The sequence below is a fragment of the Zonotrichia albicollis genome, chromosome 1 (genome assembly GCF_047830755.1).
Source record: "Zonotrichia albicollis isolate bZonAlb1 chromosome 1, bZonAlb1.hap1, whole genome shotgun sequence".
NCBI classification, from domain to species: Eukaryota; Metazoa; Chordata; class Aves; order Passeriformes; family Passerellidae; genus Zonotrichia; species Zonotrichia albicollis.
In genome coordinates this window covers 17,227,906-17,252,633 of record NC_133819.1, presented here as the reverse complement: position 1 = coordinate 17,252,633, position 24,728 = coordinate 17,227,906, and the positions used below count along the sequence as shown (strand labels likewise).

General features: G+C 39.9%; 1 protein-coding gene across 1 annotated transcript in view; it reads left to right on the top strand.

Annotated features, from left to right (window-relative positions):
- Window positions 1-24,728, top strand: part of GPR158 (G protein-coupled receptor 158) — a 191,072-nt gene that overhangs the window by 125,894 nt on the left and 40,450 nt on the right. Inside the window, exon 6 of the mRNA XM_005480468.4 lies at window positions 11,530-11,639. Within this exon, the coding sequence (XP_005480525.2) occupies window positions 11,530-11,639 (110 nt within the window). The remainder of the gene's footprint in view (window positions 1-11,529; window positions 11,640-24,728) is intronic.

Below are 24,728 nucleotides of genomic sequence, written 5' to 3'. Positions count from 1 at the left end.
GCCTTTAGCCTGTGGAGGGAAGTAGGCACCTCTGGAGGACAGCACTCAGGTGCCTGTAAAAGGATGATGCAGTTTGGCCTCTGCCTACAGTGCTCCCCATTGAACACAGAGGGAGCTTGGGCTGTCTTGGAATTTAGTGATTCACTTGTATTTCCTGGCTCAGGTGTAGAACATCTGCCCCAGATTCCTAGTCCCAATAGAAATAGCTGGATTATGATATCAAAACACTCTCTTTGAATGTGGTGAGGAGAGTGAATCCAGAGAGTAAGACTTTCTCACATGCTGTGTGAAGGAGTATTTTATGGCTCATGGAGATGCCCTATGAACTGTTCTGCAATAAAGTGTATTTCAGGGCTGCTTAGAATTGCAGGAGACTGATACTGATCTTGTTGCTTTTCATAAAGCAGAAAACATTGGCACAGATACACTCAAATTATGCTACTTTGGAATCCATGCACTTTAAATCAGTGTGCATGAAAAGTAACTAACTTTTGAAAGGAAATAATGATTTTACAGGCAAAAAAGAAATCACAACAAATGCACCAAATCTATTTCTGTATTTAAGTGTATCGGTATTCAAATATTTATACAAGCATGTGATTAATTTTATGATGTTTTCAAAAATCACCTGGGTGGCAGATGTGACTAAAAAAAATGACAGAAGAACCTGATAATCTTGAATATAGAAATTTATTTTGCTAAATTTGTTTTAATTTATCAGTTATAATAATTTTTCAATATCTTCTCAACACTATAAATACTTTTCGTGCATAGATTTCTATTAAACATTTTTTTCTCTTTTGACTAGACAAAAAAAGTATGAACACTCTGGCCCTCTTAGCCAAGCAAACTGTCCAAACAATTCTTTTGGAAGGTAAAAATGTTCATATCCATGTGATTTAAGAACTATGAGTATGTCTTCCTTCTGGGAAGAAAAATAGTGTTTCATTCCTGTTTCCATAGTTTCTACTGTGGAGTGCATTTTGAGTTTGCAGATGTGGCTGGCTTCTTCTGGACTTCATTAATTACCCATAATGAATTAATTATGTTAATAACATAATTTGCTTGATATGATTAGTGTAGATTGAAGATTAATGTAGATCATGCCAGCAGAGTATGTCACTCATTTTTGCAATTCATCCAATTACTGGTAGCTTCAGTTTACCTAAAGCAGATTTATCAGACAGACATCCAGCCTTCGTTAGGGAACATTAGGAGCTGGAGCGTTCCCAGCACTTCTTCTGGAGGCTGGTCACGCTGTGGTCTCTGCCTTGTGCCCACTGCTGTTGTTGCTTCAGGTGCATAAGCTGAAAATGAAAAGTCAATAGTTCCAGCAGAGATGTCTGCAGTAAACTAATCAGCACCGGCTGGATTGAGATGTCCGGCTGGTATTTTAGTGGAGAGAGTTTTTCTAAATTGCTTGTTGTCAAAATAAATACCAACAAAAATTATCCTGAGGAGGATAGCAGACAGTTCTGTCCTGCTCTTTGCTCTGGTTCAGCAGGGTATTTCAAAGTCCTGATCTGTCCCCATTACCTTTTCCAAATAACCATCTCAATAGTTGATGTCAATAAAATTCCTACCTTGACTCATGAACCTGCCAAGATGTAGTTCAGGGAGAGCATGTGCAGCAAGGAAGAACCTAAACCATCAGATAGCTTTTTCCCTCCAAAGTTTGTGTTAAATACTTCTCTGGCTTTGTTAGATTAAGACAAGGAGATAAGTATCTAAATACTGCATGTTTTCTTTTCCCCAGGTTGGAGTCACTATTTGGAAACACTCAAATAACAACCCCCCACACACACCTTACACTGTATATTTGGTATATTTGTAGGGATTTCAGCTATAGTGTAACAAGGTATAAAAGTCTTTGTGAGTCTCTTTTATGACCTGTGTCTTGCTTTAAGTATACTTGACAAATTGCTCTGAATAATTTAATCTATTATGTCTTGATTTAGCTGCAGCTCTTGAAAGATTTATTTTAATATAGACTACTTTACCATTATGTTTTTAAAGGATTCCTTTTTCCTAAAATCACAGATGTGATCTTAAAACTAATTGTTAGATTTTCCTTGATTTTAATAATATAATGAAAATACATTTCCTTAAAACTATTATTAAAATGTGTCAGTGTTTTGACAAATGAATGGGCTGAAGAAATGTCAAGGTTTTTTCATTACATATGGTTCAGTTTGGTAAAATGTTTCTCTTTCTGCTTCTTTGGTTGCCACGTTTCTTTTAAGAAAAGAGGACCATAATGCACCCAGTAAGTAAGTTTAGGTTTTTTTTTTTTTTCACGTATGAAGTAGGTAAACTAGACATTCAGTTGACTGTTGTGATTTACCCAAGTGGTGTGTCACATGGAAGAAAATGTATCTGAACAAATGAAAGAAGCAATTGGATTATAAAAGTTAACTGGCAGAACAAGCAAGTATTTTAGAAGATATTTTCACTTTGCAGCTTCCTTTGAATTTCCACTTTTAAATTTTGCGTCAGCGTGAACAATTTTTGGTGTGCATATACATGGCTGAGATAAAGCATCCTGATGAAATTATTTCTATTAATTTTGAATTATGTTTTTTGAATGTAATACAAATTATGAAAATAGAAGTTTTGAATGATTAAGGAGCTCAGCTTCTCCTCTGTATTTAACTTGTGCTTCTCTTCTCAGCCTTAGTGTGCGTGAGCCTGGAACCCTGAATGCCCCCTCTGCTCATCTCTGCTTTTAGTTGCTGCTGGCAGATCACATTTAATAATCTTCACTTAAAACCCAGCCAGTTGCTTGATCAGGAAACCCACATTTTCATGTATCTTTTAGTATTTAACTGGAAAGTAATTGAAGACCTTTTCGTATAAGTTTAAAAACATCAAATGAAAGAGTGCAGAACATCAGTGCTCTTAGCATCCACTGCTCTTAGCACTCTTTATGAAGACAGATATTTTTAAAATATTTGAGCAGTTGCTTTTCAGTGAAGTCAACAGCTCAGTCTCTTTTACCAGCCCCTAAGCATCTCTAAAGTCAGATCACTTACTCTGCATTTATTTTGTACTTTCAGGCTGTGGCTGGTGACCTACATGGGTCAGGAAAGCATTTTGCTCTGTACACAATTAGCTAGGTAGATTCTGGTAGGCTTTACATTTTCAAATACAACACTTATTGTTGTTTTTTTAAATCTTTTTTAATCTTCTTTAAACACATTTTAAACTTTTTGAGGCAGTGTCTTGATTTCAGTGGGAACTTTCAGACATCCGTCCAAATCCACATCTGGCCAGTTCAAGTGTCTGAATTGCTGAAATGAGCCAACTCTCAAGTCCTGAGTCCTGACTTCTGAGGCTGTTCAGGCTGCTTTTAGGGTAACTATATTAAAGAATGTGAGGCTGTCAGGAGGGAGCAAACACATACGTGAGGGATAGACATCTACCAAATGCACAGAAATAGCTGGCACATCAGAGCAGATGGGTAAGAAGGTCACTTGGGCCAACCAAGCTCATTACTTTTTGGACTCCCTGAAAAGCATTTATTTACTTCTTTTGCTTTACGGTACTGGTGAGTTAGAAGTACATTTGAGTGAGAACAGGGAAAGCATGGTGTGCAATGCAGACTTTATTTTCTCTTCTGTCTTACATGGGACATGATTAAAACAAATAGATTTCTTTTCAGCATGGATTTTTCAGTATTAGGTAATTTGTTCATTGTGCTACACTTAGGCATGGTCTCAGTGGAACTTCTGAGCCTCAGACCTTATCCCTGACTTGTTCTGCTTCTACAGAAGCATCCAATAACCAGCAGTGGTCAAGAAAACACCTTTCTTGGACAAATATTTGCCCTAATGTACTGGGCTTTCCACCTCCAGCACCTCAGTGCCTATAGCCCCTTAGACTGGGAGACCTCATGCTTCCCAAATGATCATATTTTACCTGTTCATCGCCGCTCCCTAGGCCAGGACCATTGAAATCTCTCCTTGTATTTGAGAAGTTTGCAGCTGAAGTTAAATACTTTATTCTATTACACTGAAAAGCCAAGCATGATCTCTGTGTTTGGAAATAGATGCAGAGAACATACATGATAATCCAGTGTTTCAAGGTGATTTCTGTTTCTCCTCAGTTCCTCAGAGGGTTCCCACAGCAGTCTGGGGTAGAGGTCTAGTCCTCCTGGTAGTACTTGTTTTTATGCTTTGTTTTTCCCCAGAGAGGGTGTAGACCTGGTGCGCTGTCTTTCTTGGTATCTCTTTTCTCATGTTGGTTGTGAATGGACACTTGGAGTACCCTTCAACCCTTAGCATTTATAACCAGTTCAGCCAGGGCATCCATTGATGTCTCTCATAAGCTAATGAATTGTTTTGTGACAAAATTTTATCCTGTATTAGGAAAAAGTCTTGGATTGCTCTTCCCTACTGTGTGGGCCTTGTTGGGCATAAACATTTATTTGTTGTGATCAGATCTGTCTACAGACTGCAAGCATCTCTCTTTTAAAGCCTTTGTGGATTACATGTTAATTTTTTATTATTTGATTTTAGAATATTATTCATTAGGCCAAAGGAAATAGGAACAGTGAAGCCAAATCATTAGTAAGGCTTAAGGAAAGGCTAGAATTTATTTTAGTGCATTTTCAGGCCGTGTGTTCAAGTCATTTATAAATAAATATTTCCAGAGCTGGTAGGATCTGTGACATATCACTTTTTCTCTTTAAATTGGACATCTTGGAAATCACATGGATGTTTATATTCCTCAAAATAACCTATTGAGGGTGTCTTGTCAATAATTAATTGAGATCTCCCTTATGAACACCGGAAGGCAAAAAAAAGAAGGAAAATAATTGAAGATATATCTGTAAAAAGACATTGTAAGTATGCAGTCTTTTGTCAAACCAATGATCTTGAAGGTTCTGTTTGCTTAATCTCCTGTCAAATCTCTCAGGGGGCTAAATGAGCCCCACTGTAAATTATGTTTTCTGTAAAGAACTTAAGAGATCTGTTGTTACTGCCTGATGGAGATGAATCCAAAGTGTAATAAACCGTAGTGATAGCAGAGCATTCTGATGAATGAAGTTCTAGAGTCTGCCCTTTTGTTTCACACTGGTGCTGGTGGTTACGTGCTTATACTGGGTCATGGTCTTCTAAAAGACTTTTCAGGCAAGACATGTCTTTGCTGAAAGACAGGGGTTTAATATGTATTAATAGATATTATACAATAGGCAATGAAAGAAACACCAATATCTACAGTTAAAAATATAGTGGGAGGGAAAAGAGGATTTCAGTAGGCAGAATTTCAGGCTGGACTTTGTGTGGGTGATGAGGAAAAGTTTGTCATCTTTTATGAAGAAACCCAGAAGATCTTACTGAAATGGCTGCAAGGATTTTGCTTGTGTCATACATCTTATCTGAAATGCATTGCCCCCAGAAACAAAGTGCTTCCAGTGCTGTGTACTGGGAGGTTGATTCAGTTCCAATTCAGAGGCAGGAATAAAACCTACTGAGTAGTTACTGTGGTTTTGTGCAGCAAATGTGTGCTTTACAGAGGCATTTGAGCTAATGATCCATGCAGTTCTGCTTTAAACTGGTGAGATTTGTAAGGATAGCAGGGCTCGATGGTACTGTGTGCTCACAAGCCTATTATAGTAAGATGTAATGTCTTAAAAAGCACATGTGGCTTAAAAAAATGGGATGGAAATGGAAGGAAATGTTCTTACATGATTAGGCTAAGTGTATATTCACTGTTATCCTACCTCTAAGATGTTGTGTGTAGCTGCACTGGCAATGTTTGTGGCTGGCCCAGGGCTGGGTAAGGAGCTGTGCCCTCGCTAATATTGAAGCAGATGATCCGAGCTGTGAGTCATGTTTCCAGCAGTGGTGCCCAGAGTGTGCACAGGCTCATGAATGCCTTCACTCATCCCATCTGTTGAGATGGCTCTGTGCCCACAGAGAGGGGATTGGGCCCTTTTCTAGCAAGTGTAGTGCCAGACTGTTATCAGTTTGGATGGCAAGCTTATCTAACATTGCAAACAGCGTCTCTGCTGCAGGAAATCCCTTCTCAGTGTTAGGACTGAGGCATTAATAGGTGACTTGATGTATCCTGGAGGATATTTGATGTGTTGGAAGAAACTGCTGAAAGATGGCAGAAGGAGGAAGGCTGCCCGTCCCTGAGCACGGCAGGACACTGAGAGGAAGTGTCTGATGGCTTGTTGCATGGCAGAATTGCCTAGAGACAGCCCTGGACAGCTGTTGCAGTCAGGCAAGGACAGATGGTGTTGGGCAGTGGAACAGATCATATGGATCTCTTCACAGTATCTCCTAGATGCTTGTTAATGGAATTAGCCCAAAAGGCATTATCTTGTATGGCTTGTCCTGCATTGAACTGCGCAGAGTACTTGCAGAAAATTCTGAAGTTCAATTTAAAAAAATATATAGTTTCCTGAAAAGTTATTTGGTTTAAGTGAGGACAGTTTTAAGATTAATTTGATTATTTGCAAATGAGAAAAAAAATTAATTTTGCATCATTTTTGTCTAAAGTGTGTGACTTGCACCTCAGATCCATGAGCAGATGATGTTGCTACTCAAATTCTAAGCTCTGAATTTCATTTCCATCAATATAACATGGATAACATCTCTGTCCACAGCACTAGGAACTGGATTAAAGGTCCATTCCAATCTAAACCTTAGTATGATTCTACAACCACGGGCAAAAAAAACCCAAGAGTTTAAACATTTTGAACACTTAGGGGTTTTTGGAGTTAAGGTCCTGCTCAATTTTTTTTCCTGTTTAGTTTTAGGATTTTTAGCACTGGCAATACATGTATTTTTTTTATCACTTTGGCTTCTGGTCTGTTGAGACATTATGCTGTTGCCCATTTCCTCTCAACATGAAGCATAGCAATTTGATGATTGTAGAGGAAGATGAGTTTTTGATCTAATTGGGACTTCTATGGCTTAAGAATTGCAGTAAAAATTACTTGTCTTAAATACATTACAAAATTGTTACAACTGGCTATAAAGTGCTTGGCTTATTCCTCCTAATACAGATTATTAATTGACATATAGTGAAGCACATTCCCTAAAATAAATGCTGTAGTGCCTTTCTAGTCAATGGAGATGTGTACTTGAAGCTTTTAGGTGAAGCTCCTGTCCAAAGTAGCTGAAGCTGAACTTTCTCGAGGTACTTGTTTTTATCCCTGGGTTATCTGTGGGACTTGCCTGATTTACTAGACCTCCTAAAACAGTGTAAGAAGAAATTAATGTTTGATTTAGGCAGACTGAATCCCAGTCACTGCACCTTGGGGAAGTGCACAGTATTAAAGTGTTTTTGCCTGTATCTGGTGCCAAGGTGAAGGGCAGAATTAACCATCTTTTAATGTGCACAGTAAAGTTAACCTGAAAGATGAAAGAGCATTTTGCGATGCACAATTTTGCTCACTATTATGTAGTATGTTCACTATGTAATAAAGGTTGGTTTTTGTTGTTTTTTTTTTTTTAAGAATCTTTTAAAATGCTGTTTATCTTCTAAGAAGCAATGGCACTGAGCCTATAAAACTCATTAATTCCCTTTTCTATTTTTGTGTGGACAAACTCTGTTATGTTTTTGAATGTTCAGTTGTTCTGTGTTAGTTCTCTTTGCACTTTTACTTTCCTACTTGTCCCAATAAGGAAAATTTGCTGTAATGTGTGAGGCGCTTTTATTGACCTCAGCTGTTGTCTTTAGAGTGTGTGAGTGTCTGTTCATCATGTCAGATGAATAACTGAGCTGGCTGATCGCTGTGTCAGCAGGCTAAGCCCCTCTTCCGTGTCCGTAATTCCCCAGCTCTAAACACACTTGACAGTTAGCTGGTGACCTTAGGAAGTCTTTTCATCTCTGACTCCACAAGTGGTAGCGTGACTACTGGAACAATGTTTTGGCAAGGACAGTAATAGCTTAAACCACGCTGAATTTAAAAGCAAACATCCAAACGCATTTGTCCAAATGACAAAGACGAGTCACAGTTCAGGAAGTCTCACGCACAGCTGCAGTAACTGGGACATGAGCAGCCACTGTTTGGCTTGTCCTCTTCTGATTTCCAAATAATTTTCCCCAGATCTCTTTGTTTAAGTAGCAGAAACTGATGTCTAGTATTTAAGTGGGTGCCAGGAGCTGGCAAAACTGCGGATAACACATTTCTTTATGTACAGTAAAGATGTTTTATTCCATCCATCAGCAAAACCTCCCAGCATTTTAAAGAAGATCGTGGTCTATTGCATTGTAAATGCATAAAGAGAAGATGAAATATTGTCAGATTTTTGGTGGGCAGGGTAGTCTTTTAGAGCTGAGGGATTCCCTTGTTCTGCTGAGAGCAGCGTGGATGTGTGGGTGAATCTGGTGCTCATCCTAAGCTCCTCACTTGCAGCTCAGCAACCTTTTGCTGCACATTTGTCATTTGAAGAAGACTTAGCTCTGGGGATAACAGTAAGGAATGGGGATTTTGATAAGGCAGAAGAGGCTGATACGAAACAAACCCAAGACTTCTCTGTGTTATGTTCCTCCTTTTTTTGGCTTCGTTTGGTTTAGTTGTTGGATTTTTTTGGATTTTGGGTTTTTTGGTTGATTGGTTTTTTGTTTTATTTTGTTTTTTGGTTTATTTTGTTGGGGTTGTTTCTGGATTTTTTTTTTTTTTTTTTTTTTTGTGCTAGGGAGAGTGAGGGTTGGAGTGCAGCAGTCATACTTTGGACCAGGTTCCTTGCAAGAATTGTATTCCACTTGAATTGGAAAATTGAGCAAAGCTTCCAAGGCACTGTTTCTGTAGCCATTGGCTCCAATCCATTAAAGATTTTTTCCTTTTAAAAATTGTGCCTCTAAAATTCATGGTGCTTATAAGAGATGTAATTCTGACAAGAGCTTGGAGAGGGAAGTCATCTGAACATCCTGGTGAGCCCTGATGGGAATGGGAATGACATATGCTTAGAATAGCCTTCTGCAATGCCTAAGAAGAAAGCAAAATATAAATATAGTAATTCTGACTCTTCAAAGCCTGGGTCCATGACAGAACATGTCCAGGAATAGGAAGGGACACTGGCCCTTGTGAAGGCACTCTTAAAATTCTCCATCATATGAACACAGGAAGATCCAAAAGAGAGTCAAGCTTGGCTGAGGTCTTAGATCTGCAGTATCCTTCACCACAGGGTGAAGGAGCAGTTAAAATGTGTCTATTTCAAATGGGAAAATGAGAACAGTTTTCTCCAACAGAGCCTTGCCTCTGCAGCTTTCATGGTGAGCTGTGACGCCAGCTCACACCAGGCTGCATTTGAAGTGGTGGTTTCTTGGTTGATATCCAGCCAAATGCCTCAGCTGCTCATACAAATGATTCAATGCAAATCAATGAGATTTTCTAGACAGTTAATGTTTCAACAAGCAGCAGCGAATGAAATTGCTGTGTCAGATTGCATGGCAAAGAGAGCTGTTGCCCTTGTTCAGAAAATTCTATGCCTGGAGAGTTTTCAGACCTTCCCATTTCAATTATCTGAAAAATTCTGCTTTCAAATCAACTTTGAAATGTTCAGAGTCTCTGTATGCCAGTCTTTTTTTGACATTGATTTTCCTGTTTGGAAGAATCAAAGATGAAACATGGTGTTTTCTACCCCCCAGCAAACCTCAGGAGACAAGCTACTGCTACAGACCTTGCTCAGGTTCTGCAACTGTCCTAATCTATAAAACTGTATATTAGGATAAGAGGTCATTGCTGCCATTCAGGTCTTTCTGAGAAACTTTTTGCTGGATGCTGTTTGTCCAAGCATGGTCATGCATATGTGGATGCATTTTGGTTTTCCAGCTGATTTTCCAAGGGGAAAAGCTGCTGCTTTTCCTCCAAGGTGGATTTCTCAGAATCCCAGAAAATGTCTACATTGAAGCATGTCAAATCAGGGTAAAGTTGTTCACCCAAAGGATGGTTGGGCAGTGGAACAGGCTCCCCAGGGCAGTGGTTACAGCACTAGCCTGAGTTCAGGAAGCATTTGGACAATATCTCAGGCACATGGTGTGTTTCTTGGGGTGTCCTATGCATCAAGGAGTTGGACTTGATGATCTTTGTGGGTCCCTTATAACTCCTTATATTCTGTGATTCTCTGTCAGTCCAATAACAGTGAAAAAAACCAGATTAAATTTTGCAGCACGATTTGATTCAGCAAATCATATTTTTAAAAGGAATAGTTTGATTTTGCTGCATAAAAAAGCATTCCAGTGAAGCACAGCAGCTTCCATCTCTCTCAGCCCACATCTGCCATTTGTGCCCCCACTCTTCTAAAGAAGTCTATGTCACCCAAAGGATGTAGTCCTGGGCTTTTGGCCAATATCCTGAACTTGAATTCCCACGCAGAAGAGCATTTACTTAGGAAAATAATATGTGGCAGCCAGTAGGCACAATACTATCTCTGCTGCCAGAATGTACTGACTGTAAATGAAGCTGTGACAGATGGCCTGAAATGTTTCAGTACTTGCTTTCTCTAGACCAGGATTACCTAATTAATTTTTACTATGGTGCATTGGGTTGTTTTACCAGGTTCTGGTCTGACACATTGAATCCATGGGATCCAAGTTTGCTGGACTAAGCAGGGTCTACGTGTGGGGTAGGGGCAGTTTTCCAACAAATCCCTGGGACAGCAGGCTCCTGGTGGGACCAGATGAGCGAGAAGAAATGTGGGATCAACCCTCAGGACACCAGGGACAATATCTGCTGGAATGAGAAGAAGTGGACTCCTGATTCAAATTGTGACTGAGTTTACTGAGCAACCCTGTTTTAGAGAAGAGTAGTGTTTTACTTGATAGTGAAGTTTCTATCTGCAGTATACCCACAGAAGTAGCTTTCTTTTACTGCTTATGGAGTGTTGTTCTTGTGCATGGTCCTTGGTAGAAAGGGCAAAAGACTGGTAGGACATTTGTTTATTGTGGTCAGAGAAATGCATAGGTGAGCAAAAGGATTATTTTCCTTAAGAAAGTGGGGATGCATAGGGAGATTTGATATAGCTTAGGTGAAATATATGGGGAAGAAAGAGTTAAATGTGTCATTAAATATTTCATATTTTTGATAGAAAGAGGTCAGTGCAATCATTTTTAGTTTGGCAGGGATAAATGAGCAGCTATCATTTTGCTAGGTTTATTAGGAGTGACTTTGAAGTGTAACCTAGTAAATACAGCCTATCAAACCAGAATTAAACCAGCTGCATATTACTTGAATTGCTCAAGGAAAAAGTCCTTTTCTGTTCTATCCTCCTCTCTGGGTAGATGTTTTCACTCAGTTAAGAAAAGTCAGTGAAATTGCATTTAAAAGTGTTGTCACTTCACAGTCTGTCACAGGGCTTTTGCCAGCTCCCTTCAAAAAGGAGTTGGTGCCCAGAACTGTGCCAGCTGGTTGATCTGATCATCCCGATGCTTTACTAGAAAATCTAAATATACAGCAGTACGAGCTGAAATGTGTCTGCTGTCCTGTTTTGCAACTATTCTGCATTTGAATGAAGAACTACTTTCTCATGAAAGCAGTACTGAAGTTCTCTCTATCTTTCTGTTCTATAGGTTGTCATTTTGTATTTTGAGCCAAGTATATTTCGCTGTGTTCTCCTAAGATGGGTTCGTCTTCTGGGCTTTGCTACTGTTTATGGAACTGTGACACTCAAGCTGCACAGGTATTTCACATATTAATTTCCATCTCTGTGGGAGTATGTGCAATCTGTGTGGGTACTTAGATGGAAGAGCTGCAAGTATTATCATAAACAAGTGCCATTTCTGATTTTAAACCCACCGTGTATTTCTCCTCAATTTTCCTGCTCAAATTATATGCTGCTAATCTGAGTTGAGAGCTATGGATGCTGACAGGATTTGATGAAAAATATATATACTTTAACTGTTAAATTGTGCAAGAACCCCTTTTCACGGGAGGTGAGTGTGTTTTCCTTGAATATAAAAAATACAGAAGTATTCATAGAGTGTTCAAAAGTTTCCCTGTGAAGTGTTTACAGAGAGATGCCTTTGGAGTGTTTAGACACAGCAATGGTGGGTAAAGCAACAGACTATGGTGTGTGTACTTACTGTGTTTTCTTATGGCTCTTATGTCAAGGGCTGTTTTCTTCAGGCAGTCATAGCAGACAAGCTACACACTCACAAACATCTGCACCTGTCAGCAAAAATATGAGGCAGATTCTGGGTTCCATGGGGTTGGCAGTGCATTCACATGTGACTCAAAAATTTAAGATTTAGAGGCCCAACTTAAATTCCCACTTCTACAGTCCCCTTAGAAATTGAAGCCTTTTCTGTGTATGCTGGATAAAATCCCTCTTTAAACTTTAATGAAAAAAATTACTGATACATTCTGTAAGTATCTTTATTCAAGCAAAGAGATAAGCAGTATATTGATACTCAAACATATTAGGTGAAGTATGGTCACTTATCTTTTTATCTTCATTTCATTACTGCATTGGCATGTTAGAAGAGGTTTGGTATTATGCTTGTAAACTGAATGAGACCTAAAAATATCTTGTGTTTCATGATACATTACTGACTTGTCACATTGTAGGTGGAAACCCTGGTTTTCCCATTAAAACAGAGGTCCTTCTTGTAGCTCCCTTTAATTTGGGTTCCTTGTGTACACTTAGGCTATTAAACTGCAATTGTAAAATGCTGTGTCTGGCCACACCTTTGCTTTGAAAATGACCAAGACAATCCCATTCCCCCATGGTATTTTCTGGGATGAACGATTTCTGATGCAAAAAGTAAAACGAGTAGAGCAGTAGAGAAGAGGGAGCTGGTGGCTTTGCTTGGATGCTTTATCTATAGCTCAGACAGATAAAAAGCCTGAAGCTGTGGGTGGCTCATGTTGTCATTGCAGTTCTGCTCTCCTAACAGGTTCTTTCTATGATTGTACATGATGGGAGGAAGCCGCTCTCCTGACAGGACAGTTGATCTTCCATCCATATTAAGTGAGGGTAGGCTGCAAAATTGGGCAGAAAGTCTTCTGCTTTGCCCATTCGGCTGTCTGGTGTTACTTGGCACCTCTGCTGACAGAGTCAGCAAACAAGACAAAATTGAATAAGAAGCCAAGAATGCACTACATGCTCATCCCTGATCATCACAAAGCAAGGAAGGATAGCAGCAGACTGGACTTTATCAATGGGACAGTGGCCTGGAGACTGAGGGAAGTGATAATTCTCCTTTACTCAGACCATATCTGCCATGATGTGTCCAGATGTCAGCAAACTTAGATGAGTTCATTGAAAGGCCATCAAAATGGTCGGGGCTTGGAGCAGTGATCCTGCAAAGCGAGGTGGAGATAGCAGGGCTTATTCAGCATGAAGAAAATGTAGCATTGAAGGAACCTAACATGAGTTATCCAGCTCCTACAGGGAGGTGAAGCCGGGTTCTTTAGAGCAGTGTGTAGCAGGAGAACAAAAGGCACTGACAAATGGAAATGGGAGATTTCAACTTTATACAACATGAATGAATATCAGGGTCAATGTTATATGAGGAAAGTTATATAGTTGATTAAGCAGTGCAGCTGGCTGCTCATGGGGTTATGAATTTCCATACTTGGAGGTTTTCAAGACCCAACTGGATAAAGCCCTGAGCAACCTGGTCTGGATTCACTGCTAACCCTGCTGTGAGCACTGGCTGCCCTTCTGAATAATTCTGTATTTCTTTGTGTGACACAAAGAGGGAAAAAACCTATTTAGTATGTTAATCTATAATTACTTTGTCAAGGAGTCTATCTTTTGTTTTCCACACAGGTATCCTGACCATTCCTTGCCTATATTAGTGATATTGTGGTCTTTTTTGGTTTTGAATATCTCAGTCCCAGAGTGTGCCTTGCAAAAGACTGAGTCAAGTTAGATATATATTTTATTACACACATTCACAGCAGTTATGCTGTTAGGAACAATGTGATGTTAATAGAAAATTTTGGCAGATCTAATTCAATCCAGAGCTCTTACAAGGCTGAGGAATGGCTTATTGCAGGCAGCACTGATACTCCTGACAAGCACAGGTTCTCTCCTGCAGCTAGGCTGTGTCCTGCCTGGGGGAAGAACCAATTGCCAGAAAGGAACTTGTGATTTTTCTGAGTTAAATGGGTAAACCAATATTGTGTAAAGGTAGCTGTTAATGATAATGAGAAAGTCTAATGCTGTAGCTCTCAACAAATGAGATGCTTTGAGAAGCATTGGAGTGTGAAGGTTAACCAAGGCCAGGCAGGAGTCACTGGACATGCCTGGGGTTTTTTGTAGCTTTTTAAATTTTCCTGTAGCTCCTCACTTCCTAAGGAAGTCTTAGAGGTTTTGCTAGGGTCAAGCATCAAGGGGAAATCAGAAAATAAGTCAAAAGCAGATGTTTAAGGAAGAGTAAAAGAACACAGAAGTCATGTACGGATTCCTTCTTTGAACACCTGTCACAGCCAATTTCTAAGGTGCTTCATCCTTAATTGCCTCTTTCTTATTCCCTGTGCATTTTTAAAATAACGATCTGATGTTTGTGGGGGTGGAAGGATAGGGGCATGGAAATGAGCTTAAATTAAGAAATCTAGCTGAAGAGCTATGAACTTAAAATACAGTACTTTCCTTAACAATGAATTTTTCAAAATAATTCTCTCAAGAAATAATAATGTTTCAAATTTAACCTTTTGGGTTTAAAGGAGCTGATGTTGCACCTTTCCGTTATATTTCTGTAACTGGAGACTCTTTGTGTCCTCTTTCAAGCCCTGTGTTTTATGAACAGGTTATCTCATTATTTTTAGTATTTTGTGAACTTCTGTCACTTTCATGTCAGGATTAATACAGAATCCTTAATTCTGGACTAAAGCATAAGAATGAAACAAAGACGTATAGACAAATACATATAGACATATGTATGCACTTGTGTGTGTATATATAGGTTAGCTTTCAGATATCTTAGGAAAAGGAAACCCAGGAATGGGGTCTAGTTTATGGGAATCTCCATTTCTGATATTAGTAAGAGAGAGAAAGGAGAGTGGGAAAATGAGGAGAATGAGAAGGTGTGGGGAAGGTGATGTTTCAGGTATGAGAAATATGACAATGACATAATCCCCACTTTTTTGTAGCAGTGATGGTGGGAGGGAGTGCTAGTGGGAGAACAAGATGTTAACACTATGATGCAATTCTGCATTTCATCTAAATGCTGTGCTAAGATTATACTGCTGTGCTTTGCCATCTGGTACAGTTGGAGCAAGTAGTGGACCTTCCTACAGGTTTTGGAGGTGGCAAAGAAATGGGTAGAAAAGCAGTGTGGGTTGTGTGCAGGTGTTTAGAGGCATGTTTTGGTGGGGGATATGAATTTGTGGCTCATTTGGCAGTGTTAGATTTATTGTTATGATCTTAAGGGTCTTTTCCAGTGTAAACAATTCAATGATTCTGTGGTTGTCTGGATTCTGATTCCATATCTTACTGAAGAGGAGACTCATGCCAGCAGAGAACCCAAAGATGTCAGTTTGCTTCTTGAAACATCAGTGGTGAGGACATGGCATCCTGTTCCAGCCAGGACCCCGGGGTTATTGGATATCACCTCACACCACGTGCAGGGGGGACCAAGGGTGGAGGGTGGGTGGCACATGGGGACCACTCACCAGTGAATTGTTTGCCTAACTTGTAACTCTGGTGTTAGTATTGCTTGTTGTTGCTGCTTCTTTTCCTATTTCATTGCTGTTTTGCTAAATCATTCTTATCCTGTCATCTTTACCCTTTTGTACTTCAATTTCTTCTCTTCGTCCTGCCACAGGGGGAGGTGGAGGGAAGTGAGCAAGCAGCATGTGGCCTGGGGTCTTGCACTGAATTTGGGAATGCCATTCCTAACCACCACACGTGGAAATATGACCTCCCCTAGGTCAGGTAGGGCTGGGAAAGAGGATACAGATGCCCTTGGCTAAAAGTGTCTGGTGGGAATGTGATGCAGAAAGGGGCAGAAGGTTCCAACCTTGGCAGTTGGAACCTGTATGGCTGGATTATTGCATGGCCAATATTTCACAGGCCAGTAGGTGACACTTCCATAGTGCCAATACACCGCTACCCAGTGGTTCCATGAAATGGGACCCCAGGGATAAAGCAGTGCAGAGAGAAGTTTTGTCTGGGAGAAGTGGTTATTGTGTCACTCAGCTTAAATTGGCAAGCAAAGTGAGATGAGCATGGTCTGTAGTGTTAAACCACCCTGATTTTTTGAAATGAGTCAGGCCTTCCTTGCTCGGTTGGTTAAGCACTCAAAAAAGGTGGAGGATTTACTTCCTATTGAATTATCCTGTTTTCCTGTGGAAGGTGAGAGTGAAATGCCTTTAGACAGATGCATTCACTGTTTGATTTTGCCACTGGATGTGGTCCATAGTGATTTCTGTAGTTGTTATCTCACATGAAACAAAAGGAGGAAAAGTCGTTTTCAAGGCAGGTGTTACTGTTGCAGAAATGGAGTGTACAGAATGCTGGTCTGATACTGCCGTGTTGAATTGCCACTGCTTGGATTTTTACTGCTTCAGCTTGACTCACAGGATCTCAGTGTATTTGCAATACAGGAAATGAAGTGGTTTGGTCAAGCTGTAGAGGTTTTTACACTGTAGGGGCTTTCTCTAACTATTCCATTTGTCTGTCTCTTCCCTAGAAGTGGCATGTTTTGGCACCTGATGTTGTATGAAATGAGTCCTATAAAGCTTTGTGAAAAACAGTTTTGGGGCAGAAACCAGACCTTATGCATGCTCCCACAGAGCTGAGGCTGAAAGCCACAGCACCAGCAGGTCCTTCTTTGGCTGGTCTGCCCTGGGTGGTTGGTGGACACACTGTGCTGGTGGCTCCCACACTGTGCTGGTGGCGCCCACACTGTGCCTCAGGCCTGGCTGCTGGAGAAAATAGCAGAGAAACAAGGATTTTAGGGCCTGGGTACAGAGTGAAAAGCTGGGGGATGCGGGTTAGGGAGGGAAGAAGCTGGGCTTGCTGAAAAAGTGTCTGCTCGTACAGTAGGAGTCCATAAGGAATGAAGTTTCACTAATTAGACCAGTCATGGAAAAATCTGTTTTCTTGTTAGCATGCCTTAACCTAATTAATTAATTTCATGAGTATAATTTATGCCTCATGCCTGCTGCAAACCTTTGCTAGTTTGTTTACTTGTTTTTATGGTATACAACAAACCAGAGCTTTAGACAGTAAACTCCATATAACATTCTTGCATGGTGCACATTCAAGATGAAATTCTTATTGTTGCAGTTCTTCTAGATTAAATGAGTCATATTGTTGTGCTGTGTTTTTTTTCTCAATAAAACCTACATTATTAAAATCCTATTTCCCTCTTTTCTATCCCTGCCATTCTCATGCAATAACTAGCCTTAACTAGACAGTATAATGGCTCAGTTTCATATTTATGAATAAAATATCTACTTCCTTATGTATAAACAGGAAAATGTAGCACAGCTGTTAAAAAACAGTGTAGAATTAATCTTGATAGAGCACCATGTATAAGTGGGACTAATAAATATTATCTTAAAGCAAGAAAATCATCAGCATAGAATGTGTTTAAGATTAATAGGGCACTGGGATCCTGGAAAATATTCTCATACATATTCCTATTAATATTTAATTTGTATAAATTACTGTAAATACAGCTGTACTGTTCCATGGGCTGGTGTTTTAATCACCTTAATGTAGCAAACATTCTGCTATATCATAGCAGACTGAATTTGGCTAGGAAAGTTCAAAGAGAAGGTAAAGAAATTATCTGGTGTTTTAATATTCAATTACATTGTTATCATGATTAGAAAAAAACCAGCAGTGTGTTGGGAGGCCCTTTGTAATGATCCACAGGTATAACAAGACCTCTCAGATATCTTTTGAAGGCATGCAAGACCACGCTGGCAGATACCGTGAGAAAAGACTGGTTTTGCACATTAGGTTAACATTATAGCAGAAGGGCTTCAGAGCTGGAACTGGAATCTGTCCTTTCCAAGGATATCCAAGTCCAGGACCTCCTCAGGTAGCAAAACTCTGTGCTGTGAGGCAATACCTTCCAGGTAGATGTGCATTTGTGCATGCATTTGCAATGCCAGTAATAACAGCTCTACAGAACTAGGTTTTTCTCATTACATGGGAAGGATGGAATTGTCAGTGGAACAAGGTATCTCTGCTGGGTGGGATTATTGCATAAAAGAAAATCCAGGCATTACACTACAACACTTGAGTTACAGCTATTCGTGGAGGAGAGGGATGAGGGTGTGAAGGATGTGACTCACAGACAGGCTGATCACAGTGGAAGCCCAGATTTGCAGATCACATCCACTGATTGTAGGTGAAGAACCATGACTGGAGAGGAGGCTTCTGGTGGGCTGCTGTGAAGAATAAGGAGTAAGCTTGATACTATTTAGCATTTTCAGTTGCAATGAACTACCAAGAACAAAATGATTACTCACAAAATTTGTGGATAATGAAGCTTGGTGAAGTAGTAAATTCTGTTTCAGAAAGTCTAGTAATGAAAAGTATTTTTTACTAGAATCATAGAATATCTTGAGTTGGAAGGGATCCACAAGATTCATCTAAGTCCCACTCCTGCCCCACCCAGGAATCCCACCTGAGCCTGAAGCATTGTCCAAACACTTTTTGAAGTTAGACAGGCTTGTTGCCATCACCACTGGCCTGGAGATGCTGTTCCAGTGCCCAACCACCCCCTGGGTAAAGAAAGTTTTCCTAATATCCAGCCTAAACCTCCCCGACTCAAACTCAGACTATTCCCTTGGATCCTGTCTCTGGTCACCACAGAGAAGAGATAGAATAATTAATATTATCCATATATATATATGTATTATATATGTGTATATATATATATATATATATATATATATATATATATATATATATAATTAATGTGTATATATATATATAAAATATATATATAAACAGAGATCAGTGTCTGCCCCTCCTCTTCCCTCACAGGGAAGTTGTAATGCTGTCTCCTCAGTCTCAGACCTCAGTCTCAGCCAGCTACTCACCCATCACATGATGTGTTTATCCAGCTGTGAGCTGGACATCTTGTGCAGAAGGGCTCTGTGAGAGACAGCATTGAAAGCTTTACTGAAGTCCAGAAAGATTATATCAACTGTCTTTCCTTGATCAGCTAGGTGAGTTACCTTTTCATAAAAGGAAATTAGCTTTGACAAGCAGGATTTTCCCCTTGTGAAGCCGTGTTGGCTCTGACCCATGACAGTGTTGTCCTTCAGGTGTCTTTCAATAACTTGCAGAATAATCTTCTTCTGAATTCTACCAGTCACTGAAGAGCTACTAAAAGGCCTGCAGTTTCTAGGGTCATCCTTTCTGGGACTTTGGGATGACATTAGTCATTTTCCAATCAACTGGGACCTCCCCAGATTCCTAAGACTCTTCAAAAAGCATTACAAGAGGCCTTGCAATGAATGATCCAGCTCTTTGAGTGTCCTTGGATAAATCCCATCAGGGCCCATAGACTTAGAGGGATCCAGTTAGAACAACAGATTCTGTAGAAGTTCAGAGCCAACTGGGAGTTTTTCATTCTCACAGCCATGGTTCTGCAGCTCAGGGCACTGGGACCCTCTCACCCATCACCAGTGTTGCAGACAGAGGCAGTGAAAGCTTTAAACGTCTCTGCCGTGTCCATGGTGTGATTGTCTGAGTCAAAGAGATGCATCTGAGTGCAGCCAAAAGGCAAATTATAACTAGGATCTATTTAAAGACAAAAATTTATGAGAATAGGAGGTTAATCAGTAGGGAATTGGTTTTACAACAGGAGACAACATCTTTGAAAGTCATATAAATGCAGTATGTTCCATTTCTGAGATTCATGTTTGAAGGAGGCACACGATAGGTAGTTGTGGTTCAGAAAGTTTTAGAGAGCTGGGAAAATTCTTGATACTGTGGAAGCTAATCTGGTTTTTAGATCCACAAGAAGATTGAGAGATGACTTCTTCTGTGGTGTGTAAATGAGCAGGGAGAGGAAAAGTAGTCACAAAGGACTCTTTAATCTATTGGACTGAGGTTTAATGGAAGCCAGAGCCAGAGAAACTCAAATGAGCAATCTGGCATACATTTTCCTCACAAGGGTGTTTAGCTATCAAAAAATCCAAATAGATTAGAGGCGCAATGAGAATTTTTTGTGCTGCTTTCAGTTCTAGACTGATTCCTCTCTTGGAAGATTCTGTAGTTAAGTACTACTACAAATGGCAGGAGTTTCAATAGAAAAATATAATGGTCTATGTTATACAACTGATCAAACTGTATAATTTTGTAGTTAGTCCAATACTTGGCCTTAATTTTACAAACATGCAATTAAAAAAAAAACCATTCTTTCTAGTATAGATCTACTAGGATATGAAGCATATTTATAGACTGAAATGACAGATAGTGGTACTGTTTGTTGGAGTGCACCAGCTGCTTTGACATTCATTATTCCTGATCGCTTATTCTAATGTAGATCTTAAGTGCTGGGGAAAGCATTCCCTTAACCAATATTCTCACATATTAGTTGCTCTTTTCTGGATTTCTATGGAGGCAAAAAATTGCCATTATGTTCTTGAAAAATTGAGTATCTGATCAGTGGCAACCAACCACTGGTGACATAAAATGCTGTGTTCCTCTGCTGTAACATACACAGGGGTAAATCTCATTTTGCTTATTTAGCATTGTACTGCACATTGGTGACTTATCCTCATAGATGCTTTTCTGGAAGAGGCACTAGATATTCTAAGAATTTTACATGCAATATATCAGATCCATGATCTGAGCTGGAAAGACCAAGATAATGTTGACTTGATTGCTTGAAGCTTGGGAATGCATACACAGTAGGTCCTGTAGAAAGCTTCAGTATTAATTCAATTGTAGGTATTAAGCTATTCCTTTTAGAGCTATTCTGTAACATTTCACTTAATTTTCACTACCAAAAAAAAATGTATTAAAAATTAAAACAGTTTTTCTGCTCTAGAGTATTCCAGCTCAGGACAGGTTTTGGATGTTCCTGAGTCTTGCTTCCTCCCTGTGCACACTGTGAGCCTCTGTTCATACTTGCATTTACTGCATATGCTTCAAGCTGGAGCCTCTTGTTTCTGGCAAATCTAAAAATCCTAGCTGTAATAATCAGTGTAAAATTTTGAGTGCCTCTTTCCAATGTGTGAATTAAGTTAGCTGGGAGTTCTAATGCTGAGCTCCATTACTCAGGGGTCTCTGAGTCTCTTTCCAGCCATCAGCAGTGCTGTGCTCTGGTGGTTCAGGGCAACACAGCTCTCCTGGTGGAGCCACGTTCTGCTCTTGGCTCTGCTACAGCAATGTCTGCTCTTCTGAGAGCTTCCTGAGCAGAAAATCCTTCTTCCCCTTGCTGGGCTTTTGGGGAGATGCTGGCTGTTCCTCCCAGCTGTGCCATGGGGAGGTTACAGTTCTGTGTGGGTGCAGGGCTGCTGATGGGAGGCCCTGCTCTCAGCAGGCTGTGCCGCAAGCACTTGGCTTGCACAGAGCTGTTGGGAAGTGGAAGCCACTCCCATGACCACAAACCTTACTAAGCTTTTTGTTTCTCCTAGCCTGCCTTTTTATACAACCATTAAACCTCTCTGACTGGTACCAGTCCTCACCAGTGCACCTGTTCTTATTTTCACTATTCTGTTAAAATATGTCAGGTATTGGCAACCAGGGTTTCACTGGTTCTGCCTTGTTGCTGTATGTGGATCAGGGCCTTTGTCATAGATGTTTTTCATCATTTCTTTGATATTATTTTCTACTGTTCACTTGTGAATAATGCAAATAGGCATTACATGTCTGAAATCATACTTCAGTTCTAACTACATCAATTCATGGCCTCTAAACAAAGAGGAATGTCAGAAGGTATTTTGGCAATTTCACCAGGGCTAGTAACAAGGAAATTGGTATGTATAAGCATATATGGTACCATTGTCTTACTAAAACAAGACTAAAAATCTAAGAACTGTTTAGTTCCAGATGTTACAATCAAATTTGTTAGCACATTTTTGCAGATCTTCTGTTCTTCTCCTTGACTTGCTTTTCTAGTTTTTGCATGTGAGAAGCTTTTAGAACTTCTTTCATGCTACTGTTTTGTGAAGCTATGTTTTAAAACTTGACATATTAAATGATTTTTCTTAAATCATGTATTTTCTAGTTCCCCTATGGTTTCCTTCAGTCTGTAAATGATCATCATATATTCCTGAGATATTTCTCTAGCACCTCAGAAATGAGTCTCTTGTTGGCTTTGAACAAAACTATATAGTGCTGAAGAGGCTTGAAACTGATAAAAGAGCTGGAATTACACTGTCCCAGCCATCCCTTAGTAAAAGCCTTAATTGCTTTATGCAGGATCTTGCCTCAGCAATAAGTCTGCCTCCTATCTTAGACTGGACAGACTTTTTTTTTTTTCTTTTAAATCGGATTAACATAATCCAGCTCTGGACTTTGCTCCTCTGTACTTTTTCAGATGCTTTGGAGAATGTGGCTGCAATGACCAAATCTCAGTTCTGAGTTTCTACTCACTTTGGAAATGATGCTTTGCTAGTTGAGAAAATGTCCTGTGTGTTGCTCTGGGATCCTTGTAGGGCGTGATTGTCAAACTTGTTTTCAAGTAGCAATTGATGGCTTCTGGTGAGTGTCATCTGCCATTGGCCTGTGAGGAGCAAAAGCCCATTTTTGTTGTTTGGTAAACCATGACACTGTTGTACCCAGGAAAAAGTCATTAACTGGTTTGCCATGTATGAATGTATGAAAATGGAGGAGTTTGCAAAACATATACTAAGTAATGTCCAGTTTTGTCTCTGGCTCAGTCTCTTGTAATGAAATTTTGTCAGTGCATATCCTCAGAAATACTGGCTGATGCTCAGTTTGTTTGCTTCCTATGATGTTGCCTCAGGTCTGGAAGCCCAATCAACAAACTCCTACTGTTGTTTGCATTCTTTACTGAGATTTGCACTCAGGTGTGCTGCACAGCTGCACCATCAGGACCACAGATGTGAGCAAGGCACAAAATCCATGCTGACCATTCTGTGTGTTTTCATGCTCTTTTTAATTTGGGTGGCAAACATGGTGGTCATGCCCGCTGATTATTTATACTTGTCTTTGAACTTTGTTTCTGTGCTTGCTGTTGCTCTCATGTGGCATTTTGGTATTTGTTTATCTTTGTTCACACCTCTTAAGTCTCATCAGAGATTCTCAGGATCTTGGACATCTATTATAACTGCCCTGGAGTTCTTCCTGCATGGTTTCTGTGCTAGCAAATGTTATGTTATGTTTATGTTTATGTTGCTGGCTGGAAATTTTGGTTTGCCAAAGATAAACTGTCTTGCCCAAAGGAGAATGTATGTGCCATGCATAGAAGCATGGGGCAGGTCTACCCAAACAAATGCTATTACTTGATTTTTTTCCACAAGATACAACATTGTGTGGGTACCTAAAAGCCATAGAAACCTGCAGCAGTGTGCCAAACACAGAATCATAGAATCATTTAGGTTGAAAAATACCTTTAAGATCGTTGAGACCAACCATAAACTTAACACTGACAGGATCACCACTAAACTGTGTTCTTGCATGCCACACTCACACATCTTTTAAATACCTCCAGGGTGGGTGACTCAACCACCTCCCTGGGCAGCCTGTTCCAATGCCCGACAATCCTTTCCAGGAAGAAATTTTTCCTAATATTCAACCTAAACCTCCTTTGGCACAACTTGAGGCCAAACTGAAGAAAAGACCTAACTCTTAACAGATAGCTCAGGTGTGCATCTCACTAACGTAGGGATGTTGCTTCCAGTCCTGATACTGGTGTGCTTTTAGCTAATTCAGCAATTCTGTGCCATATCCATAATGTCTCTTGAAGATGAGAGTATTGTACAGTTGCTTTAGCATTGGCCTAGTCCATGTCCTCCAGGTTTTCCCTTGTTAAGGCACCCAAATATTTCTTTCAAATTTGTATTTGTGTTACAGGGCTGGCAAGGGTTCCTCAGGGGTGAAGAGATAGACGAGAATCTTCGCTTCATGATCAGAAGGCTGGATTTATTATTTTATGATATATGTTACATTAAGACTATACTAAAAGGAATAGAGAGAAAAAGTTCAGAAGCTGCTATGCTACGAATAGAATAGGAATTATTAAACAAGGGAGCTCTCTGTGAATCTGTCCCAGAGAGCTTGGCCCCTGATTGGCCCTTAATTGTAAACGTGGAACATGGGCCAATCACAGGTGCACCTATTGCATTCCACAGCAGCAGATAACAATTGTTTACATTCTCTTTCTGGGGCCTCAGCTTCCCAGAAGAGGGAAAAATCCTAAAGAAAGGATTTTTCACAAAAGATGTCTGTGACAGTATTTGTATTTCGCCTTACAGAGGCCAGGTTGCATATTTAGCTGTCTTTATTTCCCTTCTGAAGAACCAGAACTACCTGCTTCATTGCTTGTTTGTCAGAGCACCAAGTGATTCTCTCCATTTAAGCTGTTGCCCTGTGGCAAGCAGCATAAATCACCATAAATCTACAGGTCATTTGGACTCTTATGAATGTGCTGTGTTTTGCCAGGATGTTTCTCAGTTCTTTGTTCCTTGCCTCTCCAAAGCTGAGCAAGACAAAGAATGAGGCATGCTATTATCCTCTTAATTCATACATATTTTTGTTGGCAAAAGCTATAAACTGAGTAATATCCAATTATCTGTTTATCTATATGTATATTTAACTTGCCAGCTAACAGGATGTTTGATCACTAATTAACTCTGAAACTACACTTATTTTACATTA